The sequence below is a fragment of the Bombyx mandarina genome, chromosome 11 (genome assembly GCF_030267445.1).
Source record: "Bombyx mandarina strain Sakado chromosome 11, ASM3026744v2".
Classification (NCBI taxonomy): Eukaryota; Metazoa; Arthropoda; class Insecta; order Lepidoptera; family Bombycidae; genus Bombyx; species Bombyx mandarina.
In genome coordinates, this window is record NC_143218.1 from 8,836,516 (window position 1) to 8,860,380 (window position 23,865).

A 23,865-nucleotide genomic window follows, 5' to 3' on the forward strand; every position below is an offset into this window, starting at 1 on the left:
TACTGAGCCGACTATGGCTTAGTGCTTGGCCTCAAAAAGTATTAATTACCTACAAGGGAATAGATACAGTGCATGCAACCTTAATATAACGAAACTCAATTTAACAATATCCTCGATTTAACTATTTTTTCGTAGTCCCCTTGAATTTTCCATAAGAGTCAATGTAAAATATACCTTTACATTGCAAGACTTCTTGCGAACAACCTCTTTATAACGAATTTTCAACTATAAAAAAAGTGTAAATACCTCTAATTAACTAATTTGGCAAACCAAAACCTTTATATAACGTTCCCACCAATATGACCCTTAATCCCATAGAATAGTCTCGACGCGTTTTATTTGCGGTGTGTTTTGTTTGATGGGACGTAATGTAAATAGTGCTGATCTAGTTGATTTTTTACCTTTAATTCGTGAGTTATGTTGTGCGAATCTTTATAATTAACATTAAATTACCTACATAATGTATGAACCCACCTTGATACCTACTTACATTTACGGACTTTGTGGCATTTATATAATTTTGATTAATCAAATTTTATTAAGGGATTTTATGACCTGGTAACTAAGACCATAATAGGTCAAGTCTTATTTTAATTGTAATGAACTTTTTTATTTGAAAAATTATATTATGAAATGAAATGAAGTTCTTTTTAAGAAGCATGGCATGAAATGAAAAAAAAAATGTTACCTATTTGTTTTTAAATAGTAAATACATAATGTAATTTGATAAAAATGTGTTATCATTTATTACTAGAAGTTATTCGCTATAACAAGATGAGTATGTACGCAGTGTTGAGGTGAATAAAACTTTTTTTTTTTACCTCGTTATAACAAATGGTAGACCAACCTAACCTTAATATAACAAACCTCAGTTTACCGAATTACTCGATATAACGAATATTTACTTGCTCCCTTCCGATTTGTTATATCGAGGTTGCACTGTACATATAGCTTAAAACAATAAAACAACAAAGTCATTAAGAAATAAAAACTTTTATTATTATCAGTTCAATTATCATATTTACATTCATTTCAATGATTAAAAGCACATTGTTTATACACAATACAAAAAAATAATAATCACTAAAAAAAAAATTGAATTCGTAATAAGCAATGTATTCATTATTCATTTATTTATTATTCTACGAATATTGAAAAGAAAACATAAATCTTGACTGAGCTATTACTATTATGAATCATTTAAACAGCATGGCAACTTATGTGAGACTGAAAGGATACTAAATAAAACGATTTTAAACTAAACGATTACAAATATTTACATGTCGGACTTTCAAAGAGTTGAACACGCAAACGGATTGGCAGACGGCCCATCCGACTAAAAGTGGCCGCCCTCACCGTGCCGTCCCGTCCTACCGTCGGGGACTCTTCTCAAGCCACGTTTGAAGAATGGCACGAACAACAAAATGAACAGAGTTTAATCTCAATGCGTCGTGTCATTTCGTCACGATTATATAAACATTAAACTTGGATCGGCACATAAAAATGTAAAATTAAACATAATTTCACTAGTAACAGAATTATAATGATGTTTTGTTTATAAATGCTCCGATTTTTATTTTTATTTTCTAACATATCTCTTTTCACATATCCCTAACAATGATGTGTTACAGCAAACGCTTTGTGCGTTAGGTGCCTGCCTCTCTTCAACGGGTGATTTAACGTATTCACTTTCCAAATATTTATAATTTCAATAGAATCGAGGCCTCGGATTCAAATCGGAACTCATCTAACGCGTGCCGACCGATCGAACTAATTATGTTTTACCTTCTACGCAGAAGATGTTCTACGCAGAAGATATTCTACGCAGAAGATGTTCTACGCAGAATATATTTCACGCAGAAGATCGTCTACGCAGAAGATCTTCTACGCAGAATATATTCCACGCAGAAGATCGTCTACGCAGAAGATCTTCTACACTTGTGCCCGAGAACCAAGACCCGACTCGAAACAACATACAAACAAACTCAACAAATCATTTACAATCCAAACAAAATGAAAATTATGCGTCAATTTTCACATTGAAACATTTACATTTTTTTACGTACTAAGTGTTTGGTGTTCGGAAACGTATTGATTAATTTAATTACATTTATCTACAATCGTATGAATGATAATGGCGGCACTTAGTTTCACATTTTTTATTTTTTAACCAATTTTAGTATTGTTATTATAATATGTTGACGATTAACTGTAATTACAGTTTTTACTGACAAAGTACTAAAAATTTACAATCATTTTACAATTAAATATTACCGCTGCAGTAACATAAAAAAAAAAAGCATTTATTTACTTTGTATAAAGTTAATTAAATTAGTTGCTTAAAAAATTGCTTAGATCAGTGAACGAGCTCACGGCCCACTCGTGGTTACCGCCGCGGCCCACGGACAACTCAACGTGAAATCTACTTTGAGATATGAGGTCGAAATCTGTTATTAACGATGGTACAGATGTGACCACAGTACAACCAAACACGAGTAACTCAATGGCACGAACAAGTGCCGCCTTCATCATCGAATTAAAATGTACTAAAGCTCGGTACACAAAGGTGTCTACCTAAGTTGTTCTACGCTAACTATTAGTACCCGTGCACACTGACAACTCGATACTAATAATAATCGATTTCATTTTCAAATAATCGATTTTATTGGCAGTGATATTCACGATATATTTAGTGTAGTTCTCGAATTAATATTACTAATATTGCGTACGAATATCGATAAAATGTGCGTTTAAAGACCATTTATGATTAAAATATTTACCCACCACACTAGCCGATGCCTACAAAGATATTGCCTCTAATTGGTTTTAATCTAGAATACAGTTTAAGCCTACCACACTATTAGACGCTGTTTCATTAAGCATTCATAATAAACGTTGGCACAAATTGGTGTTCTACAGTTTCGATACGGCTAAGACTATTACGAATCACAGACGATCAGCTAAATCTAATCGAGACGAGATGTTTGAGATATCGATATTTACTCTGGACTCTCTCATACAAGTTGCCAATGCGCCGGTGCTTCCAAGTAAGATACATTGCTTCCCTAACCTTACGCCGCGAGGGACCACTACGTTTCGCTAAACAGTTTAATTTCACTAATCTTTTAGTCTAGACGGAGCCTAACGTCCATTCCCTACCCTTCTCATCCACAGATAATAAAAAAAAAAACTCTAGTACTATAGTAATAAGTCATCGAATCACCTATCACTATATAATTTACAGTAGGACGGTCCCGCACTCCGATAATAATTTGAGATCTGTCTTTTGCTATTAAACAATTTTGTTTGTACGGATCAATTCACGTCGTATCACTCATTCGCATTACTGAACATAGATTTATGATGGATGCGCGGATGGAATGCGTGCAGTTACAATTAGACAAGTTTAATTACAACGATACTCGATACGGAAACTATTCGATACGCACGTATCGATATCGATAAATCGAATAGTCATCCCGGAAGAAGTATAGATAAAATTTCATTATCGTATCGCGTGCATCAGAACGACAAATAATCTCTAATGCGAATTATAAATAAACATCTTTAAAAATTCATACCAAAATTATGAGCGTATAAGTGTTTTCACAGAATAAAAATATTTTTTATTTATTTTTTTAAATTATAAGTCATACTCTTCTCGATTATAGATATAAAATGGCACTCTGCTCCGTTCATTATACATTTACAGATTTATGTATATATATATATATATATATTCACACACTCGTCACCTAACTGTTACCTTGTCACCATATAATAATTTATAATTGAATTAAATGGATGGATATTCCGTCGGAAGCTTAACAAGCGCTAGTCACGGGGAGCGATCCGAGGGGGGGTCCGGATGGGGGCGCCTGCGGGGGACGCCGCGGGGGCATTCGATGCCCATCTTTTATTCTAGACGAGAGAACTAACCCGAGTTTGGTCCGCGGAGACGCGTCGGTGCCGTTACGCAATTAAGACTATAGGAATAGGAGCGTCCCTTGCAGCGGGCGCTCACTTGACGGCGCCGTGGCGGGCCTCCGCGTGCAGGCACACGCCCTCCACGGTGAAGATCGATACCTCTGCAACAATATTATCATTTTTAATGCACTTTCCGTGACAATTTTCCATCACTTTTGGTTTTTAATCAGAACACACAAAAAATATTCTAAATAGCCAAGCAAGATGAACGAACAATCCTTCGGACATCGGCAATAGCGGGATCAAAGAAACTTTATCACCTAGAATAACCTAGATAGTATAGATGAACTTTGCTTCAGCGAAGGGTGTTGCACTAGTCAAGTAGACGTGAAGGAGTTTTCTTAGAATCTTATTTACACTACACTCCTTACAATACACAATACACTTACGAGTCCGCGCGGGTAGGTACGACCACCCTGCCTATTTCTGCCGTGAAGCAGTAATGCGTTTCGGTTTGAAGGGCGGGGCAGCCGTTGTAACTATACTGAGACCTTAGAACTTATATCTGAAAGTGGGTGGCGCAATTACGTTGTAGATGTCTACGGGCTCCAATAACGGCTTAACACCAGGTGGGCTGTGAGCTCGTCCACCCATCTAAGCAATAAAAAAAACTAGTTAAATGTATCATTAATGAAGAATGCTTAGAAGATAACTAAAGGATGTTCGTAGTGTAGAGTGGAGCGGGGTGGAAGTACCGTCGGGCAGGTCCCGTATCCTGGGCGGTATGGATGCGAAGTATGCGTGGTGTATGGCCCGGTGCGCGGGCAGCCGCCGCGCGGGGTCGGGCTGCAGCAGCGCCGCCGCCAGCCGCTCGGCGTCGCGCCCCGCCTCGCGCAGCAGCGGGAACGCCGAGCTGAGGGGGCGCGCGGGGGAGGGGCCGCGGGACAGGTGCACGCGCGCGCCCGGCAGCCGGGACACGCCGGACCAGCTCTCCTCCGTGGGCGTGCCCACCACCTACAACGAACGTTACCCGTTATGTCTCTCAAAGCGATTCAAAATTCTCGTTCCATGAAGTAAATTACTGGTGGACCTCTTGTGAGTCCGCGCGGGTAGGTACCACCGCCCTGCCTATTTCTGCCGTGAAGCAGTAATGCGTTTCGGTTTGAGAGGTGGGGCAGCCGTTGTAACTATACTGAGACCTTAGAACTTATATCTCAAGGTGGGTGGCGTATTTATGTTGTAGATATCTATAGGCTCCAGTAACCACTTAACACCAGGTGGGCTGTGAGCTTGTCCACCCATGTAAACAATAAAAAAAAATGTAAAATATTAAAAACTTATATATTTTTGGATACATTAAAACAAAGTTTGGCGGGTACCAATTTTTCTAATGAAATACGTACTCAACAAATGTTCACGATTGACTTCCACGGTGAAGGAATAACATCGTGTAATAAAAATGAAACCCGCAAAATTATAATTTGCGTAATTACTGGTGGTAGGACCTCTTGTGAGTCCGCGCGGGTGGGTACCACCGCCCCGCCTATTTCTGCCGTGAAGCAGTAATGCGTTTCGGTTTGAAGGGTGGGGCAGCCGTTGTGACTATACTGAGACCTTAGAACTATATCTCAAGCTGGGTGGCGCATTTACGTTGTAGATGTCTATGGGCTCCAGTAACCACTTAACATCAGGTGGGCTGTGAACTCGTCCAACCATCTAAGCAATAAATAATTTGCGCTACAATATAGTATGTTAAACCCTTAACACTCAAGATCAAAGGACTAATATCCATGATTGCAAAGTGACCATTTCAAATTCGTATTGATAGATACACATAGATACAAATTGATGAGGTTTATGAGGACAGGCATCATCACGACGATCACGACCTTCAACATTACAGTTCGACGCAAAGAAGAGGAAACGAGATTTATTTAAATATTTCATCTAAAAAAAATTATAAGCTAGAAGTCGAGATTCAAAAAAAAAAATTTCATACAAGTATACCGATATTATAGAGCGGTGTTTCTCAACGTGGGCCCCACGCCTCACAAGGGAGCAATTTGATCAATAAGCAGGGTAATCGCACAAAATAAATATAGAAAATTTGTATTAAAATGATTTTGAATTTGAATTTCAGTTTTCTATTATATGTTTTGAAATATAAGTTATTGTACTGTGTGATAATCTAGTGATTTCTTCCTAAAACCTATCATTTATGTTTCTTAAGTGAACAAATCAAATTTTTAATGTTAAAATTATAGGTGAGGGGTATTAAAATTTTTAGAAACGTTACAGTGGGGCATGCCACAAAAAAGTTTGGGAAACACTGTCGGGGTGTACACGCCGAGTAGTACCGAATTGCAACAAAGGAAACGAGTCGGTCTCGTACAGGCATACCTTGAATATTTTATCGAGCTGGTCGTGGGTGTCCCTGATGCCGGGAAACGTCGGCACGCCGCAGATCATCTCCACGAATATGCAGCCCACGCCCCACATGTCCAGCGACGTCGAATACTCCGTGCTACCTAATAAAACGTCTGGAGACGAAACCAACACGTGTAATTAAAAAAAATAACAAAACAAATTGAAAAAAAAGACTCAGAATTAACAACGTTACATCTTTTTGAACTACCTATTTAGACCGAGGGTAGTTTAACATTCTGTACAGTGACGTCATTGTTTAGCAGCGCTATACAAACGACGAATTGATTTGACGTTGAACTAATTAAATGTGACGTTTATAAATTTCGACTAAAAAATATTCGCATTAAACTGTTGTTTATCGTTTAGTAAAATACATCTTTTTGTAAACGTCCCTATTATTTTATTATTAATAACTACCCTATAACTCTTGATATTACAAACGAACGTAGTCCCACGATATCCTCAGAGTTTTAAGGTTGGCGCTCATTACTATTTATTAACTGTATGAAACCTATATCAGGAAAAGGAGGAATCATTTTAAGTATTGTGGAGATTAACATACAATAATGTACAGATAAAAGTCTAAATCGATATACATGTTATATATTTGAATGTCCGTTTTATGAGTCCGCGCTCGTGGATACCACAACCTTGTCAACTCTGAAGGGCGGGGCGGACGTTACACGACGCCATTGAAATTTCGACCTTACGCTTAAACGTGTGAGGTAGCATTCACGTTGTCCGGGCGTCTGTCCAGCTAGATAGAGCACGAATAGAATTTGTAGTTGTACGAACCTGGTGGTCGATACCATAGCGTGACCACTTCGTGCGAGTACGTGTGGCTCGGGACCGACTTGGCCCGCGCCAGACCGAAGTCGGCCAGCTTCAGCTCGCCCTGGGCGCTTATCAACAGGTTCTGCGGCTTCACGTCCCTGTGGAAATTATATTGTCAACTGGATTGTCTGTCACGTTTTAATGTACGTGTTCCGAAGTTTCCAGACGTAGTTTGGGAGCGAAATCTCGTACATTAAACAAGCCCGACGGAAAATTTGGTATGGTTTATATTGTACACGATTTGTATCTTTTGCGTTGAGAGTCAGTATAAAAAGCTATGGGAAGATAAGTCTAGTGTGAGATACACGATTCAATTAGTCCGCCTTTATAAACGATTATTATAATTATTTTTAGGATTTAATCCCACGATATTCTTTGTCATTACGTTATTTTGGACGTTTTCTTGAACCCGAACCACAATATGTTTAAGATACTGAAAATTATTTTAAGAGTCCCTTTCTTTTTTTAAGTTCTGGACTAGAGATAAAAGACTATATCCCGATTAGGAATAAAAATGACGCACTACTTTATGCGTTCTTAGGGATAATGAAGCAATTTACGTCTGAGTTGCTTTTCTATTTGAATGGCACCGCTAACGAAGACTTATAAAACGTACATGGGTTACATCATGAATGTCCCCACCCAGATTAAGACATGAGGTATAATATACAATTCACAAACACTCTTGTGTGTTTAATTAAACTAGACGACTTGGGAACACTAAGCCGCTAATACCTTCAGCCGAGCCGAGCCGAGGAGGAAAGAATACCTTCAAAAAAAATTAACCGACCATTGAATGCCTATTTGCATACCGCGAAATTCCTACGTTGGACCAAAGACTACATTACAATATAAACTCAATTATTTGAACAAAATTACTCCTAAATTAAAGGGAGATACATAAATATATTTTTTTCTGCAAATCGGAACAAATCTTGATGGAAAAGCGCATTACTATCGCTGTGAAGCGCTCACATCTGCGAATTTAGTTTAAATCAATTCCAAAACATTACATAAATCCAGGAGCCGCCTTAATACAATCAATAACATCATTTTAAACATCCAAGAATGACATAAATGTCAAATTTTCTTCAACACACACACTATTTAATTTCTTTTTACCAAAGAGTTACTGCTTAAATAATTAGCTCTCAAATTAAAACTCAACAACAATTAGATACTCGATATCAAAACAGTAATTATAGTATTTCTGTTCAAAATCGTATGGTAGGTTTTAAAATTGATATGTGAGCACTGATGAGGGTAGACGACACACAGAAACGGTAGTTGTACCTGTGTAATACTCTTCTCCGATGACAATACGAGAGTCCCCTCAGCAGTTGGAACATGAATAGCCTAACGTTGTGATGATTCAGTCCTCCGGGATGCCTCTCCATGTATTGTGAAAGATCCGTATCCTTTTATGAGAACAGAAAAAAAATATCTTTATTTTAACATTATTTCACGGACATTGTGAAATGAATTAAATTCACCCTTTCCACTAAATTTTCATATCAATATTTCCAAATATCACATGTGATGATCTATGTAGAATTTATTTTAATTTCAACTTCATTATTAGTACTGCATCATCCTATGGACAACAGTCCATCCCATCAGTACAGCAAACTCCCATCAGTACATTTGTTGCGATTTAAAATCAGATTGCAATTAATTTGCAGAATTAAAAACAGACATCCTGTAATTGAAGACATGAGTGGATGAGGGGGTTAAGTACCATTTTTAAGATTTTTGAGGCTTTACATGGAATGAAGGTATTATGTGCTTAAAAACCATATTAGACCTTAAAACTCCTAGTTTAAAGGCTATTTTCAGAAATTGCATGTGATGAAGGAGTTACGTACGAAAAAGTACAAGTACCTAACAAAAGTTTGTTGCCAGTTTTCTCAAAATTTACAAATCGTATCATATCCCCTTCGTCCACTCATGTCTTCAATTTTAATACACAGTAACACGAAAATCAGTCTTCTAGATTATCTGTCGTTACTGCCAATCGCAAAACAGGTGTGTTATTAAAAATTTCCTGTGAACTCACCACAAACTCGAAGACGAACGTCAGGGTCTCCCTAGTGTGAACTATATCGTGTAACGTGACTATGTTCGCGTGTTTCAGCTCTTTGAGGAGCGAGGCTTCCCTTATCGCGGTGAAGGGCGCGCCTTCCTCCTCCTGCAGTCTGATTTCTTTGAGCGCTACCACTTGTTGCGTTAAACTGTTGACAAAAAACGTTATCTGTTTAATAACCGTGTCTGTGTTTTTTTTTTCTTCAATAAATCATCAGCTATAATTGTTTGTTGATAAATAAAATTTGGGATTTCTCATATTGATGTTGAATCAATGAAAATTGGATTTGTCACATTGAAATCGAAAGTTGTGTAACGTAAAAGGCAATCCGAAGCGAGTGATTCATTATTCCTATCAGCACTTACACTTCTCGAAGATAGATTGTCGCTTCGAAACTTAATTGACTCGATACAGAATATTTATTATCTAGATTCGTTCATTTATTAGTAAGTACACTTATAGTAAGGGATCTGGTTTCGGTAACTAACGCAACCATGACAGGAAGGAAAATGTTTACTATTACTGACTTATAAAATAGCAGTAATGTACCATAAATAAAAACCAGATGACACGCTAGGTCAATGTAACTGCGCGATGCGGGTTGCCTGTATCAAGTTTAATTTCCATTGCTGGTTCATTAACCATTATTGTCTTTTTGTGTTGAGATAATGTATCATTAATTTGTCACCGTTGTCAGTAGCATTGTTAATAGCTAATAGCTGAGAGCAGTCATGAACGTTGTTGCATAATTTTAAATTCTAGACTAATATTATTCAAATGAATTAATTTAATAGCTTGTGCGTTATGATTTTGACATTCGCGATATTCTAGCTATTTATAGTTTACAGTGTATTTTTTTCCTGGTAAATATTTCCCTTATGCCTAAACACGAAGACAAATATCAATTTAATGTATAAGCAAATAGCTAAACTTAAATATTCAGAATCAATCGATGCGTTTTTAGTTTGGGTTTAAAATCGTTAAGCATCGCGCTTGGGGAAAACCTTGAAGTGAAATTGCCGGAATCGGTTTAATGACGCAACTTCTAGAGGTTTTCGCTTGATACGAGTAAACCTGGTACCTTGAATTTTTGGCCACGATGACTTTTGAAATAATAATGATTATTATTATTATAAATTATTAATAATTATTATTATTGACTTGCAGAAGTAGTGTTTCACAAATATCAAAATCCAATCGTTTTGCGTGATACTCGAACGAACAAATATAAAATCAAATAAACAAAAACAAATTAAGAGCGATCGATACACGTTTTGTTCATAAATTTTTTGCAAATATACCATCAATTTCTGCTACAATTTTGTAACAATATTACATACAGACAATTCGTAATGACGGTAATTGATAGCTATCGTTCGTGCCATCAATACAACCGTTCATTAAACAAGGCGAGATTCATCAAGTTTCCTCTCTGAATCACGACCGACAAATGTCTCGCATTCGATATATAAATCTTACACATAGCGAATCAAATTTAAATGAGTCGACTAGTATCAAAGCCGGCAATGTGACTTTTGGACAATTACTGGTAAATCAGAAAAACGAATTATTGACTTTGTATTCCATTGGCAGTCACAAAACTCTGAACGACATCTTAGATAAATAACAGGTTAAGTATTAACCTTTATTTAATGCAGGTTTTGAACCGTATTCTTTGAAGGAGACGATTATATTCAAATCAATCTGTATTGACATATCAATAACATTTTTTTGTCCAAATGCACAGATTGCCACCTTTGATAATAGACGACTCAAATATGGTATTTGCAAGGTAAAAAAGGTCTTATTCGTAACAACGTAATACACAAATCATTTACCTCTAAAGTTTCAACGAATGCATCTGTACCATAATTACCGGTAAAGCCAAAGTGGATGAAGTAATTGAAATACAAAATTCTCGAAAAGTGAACGGTAAAATCGTCCACTCGACCTGACCTCACTCTGTGAAACCGCAGCGAGTTTCGACAATTTGATTTAAACTTTAAACAGGTCAGTTCAAGAACGAAATTCGTTTAATAAGTTAATAAATACATATCATAATTACTATTTCGTTCGTTTGAAATTTATTCAGTGCATAATTAAAAGTTTACGCCAATTATTTTGTTTTAAATGATGTATTGCATGTGTGAAACTTACACAGGCACGCAAATGTTTTGTAGTCTGATTAATTCGTTTCAAGTTCTTATCGAATACTTGACCAATGAAGTTGTTTACACATTCTTTACTACTTTAACTGGTAGTATTTTAGTAGTTTTTTTTAGATAGTTTTAGTATTTTAAGTGTTAGTATTTAACTCGCAGTGGGGGGTTCCCCTATTTCTCCCCGTTTCTCCCGCGAAGCAGTCATACCTTTCGGTACTACCAGTGGACAGTAGCTATGATAAACACTTTGTGGTAAATTTGATAACTTTGCTAACCACTAACGCTACCTGGCCCATTTATTGACCCACACGTGGCCTAGCGGTATATAAACGCCCATAACAAAAAAAAAATGTGTGTCAGAGTATTACGACCTTTTCGATCACGGGTTTTTGCACTTTACTCAAGGAAATGTTCTACAATAAAGTACGAGCAGGCACCGATAAGCTTAGTTCAAACTATTGCTGCCCCGGTACAGTGATGGCTTTCAATTTGGGGACCTTATGTTTCAGGAAGCCTAGCGAGACGAGCTATGAGTATTGAGTATTATTTTGAGATATGAGTATTATTTTTACTGGTGGTAGGATCTGTTGTGAGTCCGCACGGGTAGGTACCACCACCCTGCCTAATTCTGCCGTGAAGCAGTAATGCGTTTGGGTCTGAAGGGCGGGGCTGCCGTTATACTGTAAAAACTGAGACTTAAAACTAATGTCTCAAGGTGGGTGGCGGCATTTACGTGGTAGATGTCTATGGGCTCCAGTTCGGCTGTGAGCTCGTCCACCCAGCTAAGCAAAAAAAAATATATATATTATGTTCGATGATTTACAACCACCGAACTCTGTTTAATCTGTGAATGTTTGACTGAATATTCGTCGAAGCCAGTGTAAGCTAAGCTAAAAAACAAAATATATAAGAAAATAATAAACTTACTTGCTATAACCTTTATATACTGTAGCGTAGGAACCCTCACCGAGCTGCTCCAGTTTAATGTAAGCTTCGGATTTACCGAACGGAGAGTCACCCTGTTAACAAAAAAAAACAATCTTTAATGTAAATTTATTAACGTACCTCCGCTGTTTAAACGCGTACTAAGAGTGCCGCAATGAAACGCAAAGTTTCGATCATCGCAAGATAAACTATTTTCAATAACGTGGGTGGGCAAATAAGTTCATCATTTTTGAAGTTGTCGTGGCCTTAAGGATAAGTCGTCCGGTGCATTCGTAACGAGCGATGCACCGGTGTTCGAATCCCGTAGGCGGGTACCAATTTTTCTAATGAAATACGTACTTAACAAATATTTACGATTGACTTCCACGGTGAAGGAATAACATCGTATAATAAAAATCAAACCCGCAAGATTATAATTTGCGTAATTACTGGTGGTAGGACCTCTTGTGAGTTCGCACGGGTAGGTACCACCGCCCCGCTTATTTCTGCCGTGAAGCAGTAATGCGTTTCAGTTTGAAGGGTGGGGCAGCCGTTGTGACGATTCTGAGACCTTAGAACTTATATCTCAAGGTGTGTGGCGCACTTACGTAGTAGATGTCTATGGGCTCCAGTAACCACTTAACACCAGGTGGGCTGTGAGCTCGTACACACGGCTAAGCAACAAAAAAAAATCGTATTCAGCGGTTACCAGAAGTCAAAGCGCCGCCCATTAGTATGACGGCTTTTCTTCTCTTAGTAAAAAGTTAGCCCACTGAGGTTCTCGCCGGATCTTCTCAGTGAGTCGCGTTTCCGATCCGGTGGTAGATTCTGCGAAGCACTGCTCTTGCTAGGGCTAGTGTTATCAAATTCTCTCATGTTGAGCTCGTGAGCTCACCTACCCGTCCGGGCATAGCTGGAATATCCCCCTAGGCTACCAGCGAATAGGTAGGAGAAAAAAGTCGAAACAGGGCAGACAGTTTGAGGTCACAACATACCCTACTTAATTCTGTTATTAGCTTTGACGATTTCAACTAGAATCCTATCAAGCTTTTCGAAAAAGAAAAAAAAAGATGTACAGATTCGAATTAAGAATAAACGTTCCACATCTTTAGTGTGACAACCAACTTGGTTTAAAATGAAAACAGTGGAAAATTATGACGTGAACACAACTCGAAATAGAATATAGAGATGTGTCGCGAGCACAGTTCGAATCGAAACACGCCACTCGAAATATTCGAGTTTCGAATTTAGCCACAGTCACCCGAGGCAGTATATACCGATTAGTTTATAAAGTATCGTCTGTTCGGTGGAGCTACATCGTTTCGCTTTCTTCGGGCACTCTCGAGCCGCGTATGTGCCGTCTAAATATTTGACTTGACTAATGCGTTCTCCGCCGGTTCGTCTGCCGATGCATGCGGCTCGGTGTGATACTTTCCGGGTTTTAATAAACAAACGTTAAACTTCTTTCAATTGCACTCTGATGTTCTGGTTTTAATCAATACGCCCGCGTTTTCTTCAGACGAATCTATTTACAACTGAAAATTTAAACTTATATTTTTGTCTCATGAAAGGCTAAGCATAAATATATCAACGAAAACAAATTAAAGTTCTCTTCAGTAATAACAAGGGTATAACGAAAGTTTTCATTTAATGCTGGACAGAGCATATTACATTGAACAATGACGTCAATGTTCATATCCGCTATACAAAATCTATAGCAAAACTATTGTTGCAAAAAGCATAAAACGTTGTTAGCTGATTTAATTTACTGAATAATTTAATCAGTATGAATATTCAATTAAAGTATCATTAAGCTTAGCCTAGATGTAGAATGACGTAGAATGCCATCAAAGATTCTTGACGTCACGAAGTTGAACAGTCAGCAACCACAAGCCATTTGCCAAGAAATAATAAAGCGGTCCGTAATATCTTAATTTGTAGCACGTCCTTGCGATGACTGAGGATTGCCTTTCCCATCCCGCGTCATCTGTCAACGTCGCGATGACTCCGTTCGCCTCATTTGTAAACTAACAATACTGCGCGGCTCGACGCAACGCCGAGGACCAATGAGGGATTTATATCACTTCTTTTATTTATATTACGTCTCGTTTTCCCAAAATAAAACGTAATAAGAATAACGGTCAAGTCGAAACCGGTCAAGTTGGCGTCAGGTCTATTTGAAATATGATAAAATTACACTCAAATTGTAAACATACTGGACTTACGTTTATATCAATTTCCTGGATATCTATACTAATATTATAAAGCTGAAGAGTTTGTTTGTTTGAACGCGCTAATCTCACGAACTACTAGTCCGATTTGAAAAATTCTTTTAGTGTTAGATAGCCTATTTATCGAGGAAGGCTATAAGACTATACTTGAGACCTTAGAACTTATATCTCAAGATGGGTGGCGCATTTACATCGTAGATGTCTATGGGCTCCAGTAACCACTTAACACCAGGTGGGCTGTGAGCTCGTCCAACCATCTAGCAAAAAAAACAAAAAAAAAGACCATATAACATCACGCTAAGATCAATACAAGCGGAGCACCAATAACGAATGTTTCAAAATCGGGTTTTTTTCCCTTTTGAGAGCTTCCGTTGCGTGCGCTGCAGAAACGGTTAAAGTTTCGCTAAAATAATGTATGACAGAATTGTTCGCCTTTAAAAGATCTTAAAAAAGTGCGCGACAGCATAATAATGTCTATATAAAGGTTGGCTCACTATAACGTTTTTTATGTTAAACAAATTTGTTCCAAAATAAAGCATTATTTGTGAACTATTATTCCACGCGGACGAAGTTGCGGGCTAAAGCTATTGAAGTATAATTTTGTTGACAGGAACTTTATACGGATTATTTTTAAGTTTCTTTATTATTATTTTTCTTTTCTATTTCTTCTTTTTCTATTTTTTCTTTTTCTTTTTTTCTAATTTTGTTTTTGTTTTCAATTTCCAATTTTGTTTATATGAACACATAATATTGGCATTTTGTATTATATTTTCAGGTATGCCAATATCGGGACCATTCAGTTGATTAATAAAGAAAAAAGAAAAAAATCTCCAATTGTGTTTGTTCAATTTGAATTTTTGAATAAATCACAAAGAAACAATTCACAGCGGAGTTTTAAACACTCCTCGAGGACTTTGTCAAGTGTTCTACTTTTTTATACTTCCTTTCTAATAATTTATTTTCAAATTACATGTTTGAATCAAAAGTTTAAGATAATTGGAAGAGGAATTCAAATAGGGATTACTGAATTACGTAATATAAGTGTCTATTAAGATTGAATGATTGGGATGCAGTAGAGGTACGTGCTTTGCTAAATTGTAATTTGCGTAATTACTATACAATTGAGATAATAGACCTCAAGTCTCAAGGTCTGTGGTGGCATTCAGGTTATTATGTGTATGGACTCCGACTTGATACGTGGGTCGTGGGCTGCGCAATCAATAAACAAAAATGGTTGAAATCGTGATGGATGCAGGAATGCTACTAACCCCAAAGGCACTAAATCGCTTGGTGCGTCTACTGGACTGCTCGTGAGGCCCGAGGAACGCTTCACTCTTGGGTCTAGGAGGTCGCTTCGGCCTCATGACAACTCGCGCCTCCTCCCTCGCACCTTCGTCCAGGAGCTTCGAATCTGAAGAGACTGACAACTGTCTTCGGACACGGTATTCACCGTTGCCACCTTCGCTCCACTCTACAACAAAATATAAACGTGTCAAAACGACCCATTACATAAGTCTTATTTCTCTTTAAAATTAATTCAAAACCTAAAACGTCAATCAACTAACAAGCAAACTCATGTGGTTCTTTTTTGCATAACAAATCCCCCTCAAGCGTAAACTCACTTGAAGAACGCTCACAGAGAAGCCACCCACCCTCGAAAACATTAAATAATATTCGTTTGCGTAAATAACTTGAGCAATATAATATTTTCTAATGTTTCCTTTATAAATTTTGTTTGAGAGGCAATTTAATGTTTTTTGACAATTTCCTCGGCTCCCCTTTTACATTTCATACTCGAATTTAAACGTAGAAAATTTACATGGCTTCTACCTACTTATAGCATTCGCGATACGAACGTTGCTGCTTTGCAATGCAAACAACCACTGAGAGCTTCGCGATTGACAGAATGAGGATCCTCGTGGAATGTCTCCGGCAAGCACTTAGTGAGCAAATTAATGAACGAAAATATAAAAATGTTACTTTGAAACGACGTCGTTTGAAGAAATCGTTTTGAGCGGCATCGGTATTCCAATATTCGAGGAGCACTCGAGGAAGCGTGTTAGCGTTACAAAGGTTCGATATCGCGACGGGTACGTCTCAATGCGAACGCGAAACGTATAAATCATTCCCGAACAACAAATCCGTAGATGACGGAACAAATCGATCACGAACACAATTTATCTTTTAGATTAACGAGGAAATGAAGAATTAACGATGAATGTTAATCGATGACTGCCGTTTACTTAAAACTTGTTTGCATTTGATTCGGATGTCATATTCTCTTGTCAAATTGTAAATGATTATTTAGTTTTTACTGGTGGTAGGACCTCTTGTGAGTCCGCGCGGGTTGGTACCACCACCCAGCCTATTTCTGCCGTGAAGCAGTAATACGTTTCGGGTTCAAGGGTGGGGCAGCCGTTGTAACTATACTTGAGACCTTAGAACTTATATCTCAAGGTGGGTGGCATGGTAAATGCACGTCGTAGATCTCTATGGGCTCCAGTAACCACTTAACACTAGGTGGGTTGTGAGCTCGTCCATCTATCTAAGCAATAAAAAAAAAAGATCATTGAGTATGATCGGTCGGTACCGTCTATCTGTGTATACAGATACCTTACTAAGAATAAGTAGGTCAGAGGGTGGTTACGGGTGTGTTGCTACTTCCCTCGTAAAGGGACTCTAAAAGACCACGGGGCGCCACACTAATTTTATTGCCTAAATTCCCATCCTCGCTTTTTTTTAATAATTCCGTACAAATATTGAATGCGACACAATCATTCAGTTACAAAATGCGAATTGGGTTAAACATGAATGTTTCATTAAAAGTTTGGATCGTTTGTTTGTTTCCTGTTCAAACGTATACAATATAACCTGCAGCGAAATTTCAACAATTGCGCATGACATATGTGGTTAGTCGGCAGCCTTATTTTTTGTTAAAAGGCCTATACAGTACACGTACTGATCCTTATAATATATGTAGGTAATTTCAGTCCCGAGTATTTCAAATGTCATACAAGGTAACAGTTATAATGTATTAAGAATATATAAGCCACGTCCACATAACCATTTTACCTTTATATCATGAATACTTAGGGGAGCAGTGTCGTGTACACAAAATGATCGCGTTTTATGATTACAGCCGTTTCATAGCCGCTGGATGCATTACATATTGGTGTATTAAATTTTCTGTCATTTTTCACGAAACGCGGGACATAAATGTTTTACTGTGCAGTAAATTTCCTTGTTATTATGACCGCGCCTTTGCATTACGAGAATGTATGTATGATTAATACTGACAAGTCGTCTTTCGTCCTGACGGGTGCTGTAATTGCCGTAAAAACGTAATTGTTCTATAGCCGGTTCGATTAATGAATGTTACACATTGACACATATTGTATCTGTCCCAAATACTCTTTTTCTCTCAAAAAAAAAAAAACCCGTAAACATTTAATGAAAAATGTTTAATTGCCATCAAAGGACATCAACAATTCCAGGGGCCGATCCATGTCGCTACTTACCGCAAAATGCTCTCCTGAAACTGCGGACTATACTCTTTCCACTTGCTAGAAGGATTATCGTTTTTTGTATAAACGCGCGGGTATATAATGGGCACTACGAAATGGAAAACTATGCGCTAGTTTTACCGATTTGAAATACAAGTTAGTCGCCACTTCTATTTCAATAAGTCTTATAGTTGTGTATTGGATTAGAGAACCCGACTGAATATCCAACTTGTTTTTTTTATATCATCAATTGATCAATAAGTGTAGGTTAAATTCATATTAATTGCTACTTTTCAAAATTTATACCAGTATAGCGATGAGATTATTGAGCTTTTGAATAATTAAGGGTAATTAAATCTGTGCTATAGCGTTAGACGACAGGCTACATGACCGAATTAAGGAACTTTTCGAATTATCTGGCAACAATCCAAATTCACATTGTTCCACAATAATATACGGCACCTTCCAACCTCTAATGAAAATTAATTCACGACAGAACGCAAACGAGTTTGAACATTTTTGGGTATCCGACGGTGATTTATGAAAATGCGTGAAAAATTATTTCCTTTTTATCGTTATGCAGAATTAAATGTAAACTGACAATTTTTTTATTATTTTCAAACGGACTTACGAAAATTCATCCCACCTGGTATTTAAGTGGTAAGTGAAGCCCATAATTACCTCAATGTGAAGTGACAAGATTGAAGTTTCAATTACATTATCTATAGGTATATATAAAAATTAATTGCTGTTCGTTAGTCTCGCTAAAACTCAAGAACGGCTAGATCGATTTGGTTAATTTTGGTCTTGAATTATTTGTGGAAGTCCAGAGAAGGTTTAAAAGGTAGATAAATATGAAAAATGCTGGGAATTAAATCAAAATAACAATTTTGTTTTTCCTTTGATGTCTCCCCCGTCGGGCGGATTCCTTTTGTTTGTTTTAAGTTTATTTTATACAAAAGTTTAGGTCTTTTATTTATCGATTGAGGCACTACGAAGTCTGCCGGGTCAGCTAGTTATTAATATTATCCTGTACTCTCAAAGCAGAATATACATATGTTTGCATACCTTCTGGTTAATAGCTCCATTGGTCCAATGCTAGACATATACCTCTCCTAATATTAATAATCTTTGAGCTCGGTTTTCGAATTATTTTTACTCACTTCATAGTACGCACGTAATAGTGATTTAAAAAACATGTACGTACATTCTCATTAGTTTTTTGAGTCAAATTATCACTTATTTAGTAAATTTCGAATTATACGTCTAGCATATATTCTTCAATTATTCAGGGCACAGTGACGTTCATTATAATAATTACCACAAGGATCTTGTACAGCAAGGTTTCCGCCTCAAGCGTTCCTTTACACACAACAATTTCTACGACCAAATGTCGGGCGGAATTAGTCGCCGGGATCGAAATTGAGCACAAAAGCGCTATGTACCATTAATTACCGTACAACTGGCGAAACCCTCTGGGATAACGGATATCAATCAGCGATTTACGTTATTATTAAGGTCGGGGGTTAGGGTAAAGCTACCCTCACATCAATATTAAAAAGAAAAGTTATCCCAAAAACGTTTCTTAAGAACTTGCTACTACTTGTTACTGGTGGTAGGACCTCTTGTGAGTCCGCGCGGGTAGGTACCACCGCCATGCCTATTTCTGCCGTGAAGCAGTAATGCGTTTCGGTTTGAAGGGTGGGGCAGCCGTTGTAACTATAGATCTTAGAACTTATATCTCAAGGTGGGTGGCGCATTTACGTTGTAGATGTCCATGGGCTCTAGTAACCACTTAACACCAGGTGGGCTGTGAGCTCGTCCACCCATCTAAGCAATAAAAAAAACAACTTGCACGAAGGAGTGAGTACTCACCGTCAAATCGGTTTGCAGTGATTACAGCATTGCATTAGTAGCATTTTTTAATTACGAATCAATCGAGTTGTGCGTTCATTTGGTCCGTACCCTTTATAAAAAAATATATACCTGTTATTTGTACAAGAAACGTTATGTATTGGATAAGCTTGTGTGACACAGGCCTTACGCCACAAGAGAAATGTCAACATGAGTCGGAACGGCCTTATAATTATGTTACGCGAAGTCGCTGAGGACAAAGCAAGATTTAATTATGCAAGATATGGATCGTTTGAACAAGATTTTAGCAATTCATCAAAGAATATTAATGTGTGATGTATTCTGTTTCTATACTAAGACAATTTCTGTGCGCAGATATATGTCTGAACATTTGATAAGTAAGTTTGTAAGGACATTTAATTATAATATTTTTATTTCTGTAAGCTGTAAGTAGCAGCATATACATGTAAGTAGTATTCCATAGCAAATGGATTTTGGGTTCAATGACGTTTGCAGGTATATTAATTCTTGAAATTTTCGTTTGAATAACGTTCAAAGCGCGATCGGTCTAAATAAAACACATTAATAGGCATTACTTTATTACTACTTACGAAAACTGCCGAATTTACATAATAATATGTTATTTTTGATGTGACATGTGTAGCTATAATAACATCGCCTAGGGCTAAGAGTAGTCTTTATTTCTGCGAAATATTCGGAAGGATTGGAGAAATTCCAGAAATATACCACATAGATATGTACGGTGCGTTGTGGTATTTGTGCGTGGACTGTATTTATTGTACCCTTATGTGACAAATTAAAGACTTAATACAAGTATAAGAGAAATATAAATCGGCGCATTGCTCTTGGCGGCTGGATTTGAATGAGCTTCGGTATCACGGTAGACGGCGCTCGCTGACATTTTGACAATCAGAAACTGAACAATTACAGCAACGATATATGCCGAAAGTTTACTAATTTCAAAATTTATGGGAATAATAATACTGTTACGGCAGTAAGAGTAACGCCATCTATCGCCGAATGGCCAAACGAATATCGAAGGATCTAGTAGCATCTAGAACGCTCGAGAAGTACAACGCCATCTATTGACAGATAGCCGAAACACATATCGAATGTACTCGACTTGTGAGGAATGTTCTCGACGATTCTAGGGATGTCGTATCGACTATAAAAGCGTTGCAGAGATGACACGCACAGTTAGTAATCGGAACTACTCGAAGCGAAACAGCGAACAGATCACCTGAAGCGAAGCGGAAGAAGTGAATTAAGAAATTTAAAGTGTTCTAAGTGCTAATACAGTTATTAATGTATAATTCGATAGAATTTTTAGTTATCCCTATCCCCAGCGCGTAACAATACTCAAGATATATTGCGTTCTCTCAATTCATAACATGTTAATCTATAAAATACTTTGTAAAAACAAACACGAACGTCATAATATTATGTTATCTTTACAGCGATGAGCTGCCCACGTCCAGTCCAGTGCAAACAGCCAGATTACTCGTTTATTTATTCACGACGTTTCGTACAACCCTAAGGGATTGTAAAGCGAAACAATAACACGTTTGCATACAAAATAGCGTTGCATGTTCGCTTTGACCTTATCTTTATTAGGGTTTCTTGTACTAACACGGAGATGGGAAGAAACTTTTTTTTTTAAATTGCGATTGAATTTACTCTTGCCTATGGACACGTAAACATCGGCAACGCCAGAAGAACAATCAAGTTGCCAACTGCATATTCATTACCCCCGCATTTAACTTATCTAAGATAAAGCATCCCGTAAAGATATGATAATCAAATTGTACTTACGTGTAATGATTTTACTATACCTACATAGACATTATAGTTGGAAAATTTGTCAATTATCTGCTTTTCCGTTGTCAGGAGGTCTTGTGAGCCCGTACCGGTAAAGCCACGCTGCCTATTTCTACGGCTAAGCAATAATGCGTTCCTCATATCTTAAGGTGAGTGAGTATTAGCCTTATGACGTCTATGGGTTTCTTAAATCACTTAACACCGAGTTGGCCATAAGCATCTTCATATAGTATTTAGCATATATAAGTAAGAAAAGAACTTTGTCTGCTGTAATTTTATGAAACGATTTTTTTTTTATAAATCTCTTAATTATGTAATTATGTAATATATACCACCAAGCAGGACTCGTTCTATTCGCCAAAAATATAATTATTACGCAAATTACCTTTATTCTTTGTGATAATTTTCTTAAGTGTATTGAATCGTGTGACAAGTGGTTATGCTTATCATGTTCAAGCGAATAAATACTTTCGGAGATTTAAGCCCCTCTGTCTAAACGATCTGGATTGTGAAGTGATGCCGCGAACATAATCCCGCTCGGTAACAAGTTAAAATGAATCAAGAACCCATACATCTTATGAAATTAAGTTATCAAAGTTACCCAAGACTTAATGTAAATTCAAAATAAGTTTACGAGCTCGGAGATTTACTCGATACTCGGATAATTTCGTTGTTTTGTTTACGAAAGTATACTTTCCGATTACGATTTGAGTACTTTAATGTATTTTCTCTAAAATATTGTTATCAGCGTATTATTGTTACCTAGTACTTTCCCGATCCACCTGATAGTAATTATTTAAGTTCCCTTAACAGCCTGGCCACGGGACATTCGCCGATACGAATATTCGCGCGGTGCGAACGGCGAAGCGTCTAGCGACTAAAATAAGAGCATAGAAATGTACCTAACAAGCCACGCGCACCGGCGACCGGCGAAGCGACCGGCGGAATGTACCGAGCGAATCGCGCGGGCGACTTACGATGCTGCGGGCGAGCAAAACAAATGCATGATTATGGACGGCGCAAGCCACGGAGTCGAGCGGTAGTCGCGGCGAATAGTGCAGTGATTAAATGAGTTTAGTTGTTTTCGCCGCGAAAAATGAACGCCGAAATTTTTATACTTTTTATTTTATATTTTTAAAGCCGTCGTGGCCTAACGGATAAGACGTCCGGTGCAATCGTATTGAGCGATGCACCGGTAGTCGAATATCAGGCGGGTACCAATTTTTGTAATGAAATACGTACTCAACAAATTTTAATGTTCACGATTGATTTCCACGGTGAAGAAATAACATCGTGTAATAAAAATGAAACCCTCAAAATTATAATTTGCGTAATTACTGCTGGTAGGACCTCTTGTGAGTCCGCGCGGGTGGGTACCACCATCCTGCCTATGTCTGCCGTGAAGTAGTAATGCGTTTCGGTTTGAAGTGTGAGGCAGCCATTATAACTATACTTGAGACCTTAGAACTTATATCTCAAGGTGGGTGGCGCATTTACGTTGTGGATGTCTATGGGCTTCAGTAACCACTTAACACAAGGTGGGCTGTGAGCTCATCCACCCATCTAAGCAATAAAAAAAAATGTAGCTGAAATATTAGCTAGACCAGCTATTTGGAAGTCTAGCCACCCAAAGTATTTCTCGTACTTCTTGTGGAATTCTCCATCTATAGGTATACTCCGATTCTTATTCAAATCATGTACTTCACAATATTTTCCAAATAATAGGTCCTGAACCAAATACTATTAATTTGTAAGCAATATCGAGATAATTTCGATATAGACATTTCGCTGTCGGACTTCCTTACTAGTCGCGGCGGCGAACGTGAGTACCCGTGGCCTGCAAACGGTGCTGCGCGAATGGTCGCCTCGTCCACCGCTTCGCTGTTCGCACCGCCGATCCCCGTGGCCAGGCCGTAAGAGCCCAAAGATATCACAACTAGCTGAGACATGACCGTTGCCGTCTCAATTCAATTTTTGTACGTTCTTTTAAACCCAAATTATTGCCTGCTTTGTGGCAGAAATAGGTTAACTGACCGTCTGCACTCACAACACGGTACATTAGGTAGTTTCGCTTTATAAGT

The 23,865-nt window shown here is 37.7% G+C and overlaps 1 protein-coding gene across 3 annotated transcripts in view; it reads right to left on the reverse strand.

Annotated features, from left to right (window-relative positions):
• Positions 1 to 974: 974 nt before the first annotated feature.
• Eip63E (cyclin dependent kinase Eip63E) overlaps positions 975 to 23,865 on the reverse strand; it is an 88,115-nt gene continuing 65,224 nt past the window's right edge. For all 3 annotated transcript variants that reach the window (XM_028173243.2, XM_028173245.2, XM_028173244.2), the window contains exons 4-11: positions 15,857 to 16,059; positions 12,361 to 12,452; positions 9,245 to 9,419; positions 8,482 to 8,606; positions 7,150 to 7,286; positions 6,328 to 6,467; positions 4,683 to 4,941; positions 975 to 4,088 (exon numbers count right to left, since the gene is read on the reverse strand). In XM_028173243.2, coding sequence (XP_028029044.2) covers positions 4,021 to 4,088; positions 4,683 to 4,941; positions 6,328 to 6,467; positions 7,150 to 7,286; positions 8,482 to 8,606; positions 9,245 to 9,419; positions 12,361 to 12,452; positions 15,857 to 16,059 — 1,199 coding nt within the window. In that variant the 3' untranslated portion in view covers positions 975 to 4,020. The remainder of the gene's footprint in view (positions 4,089 to 4,682; positions 4,942 to 6,327; positions 6,468 to 7,149; positions 7,287 to 8,481; positions 8,607 to 9,244; positions 9,420 to 12,360; positions 12,453 to 15,856; positions 16,060 to 23,865) is intronic.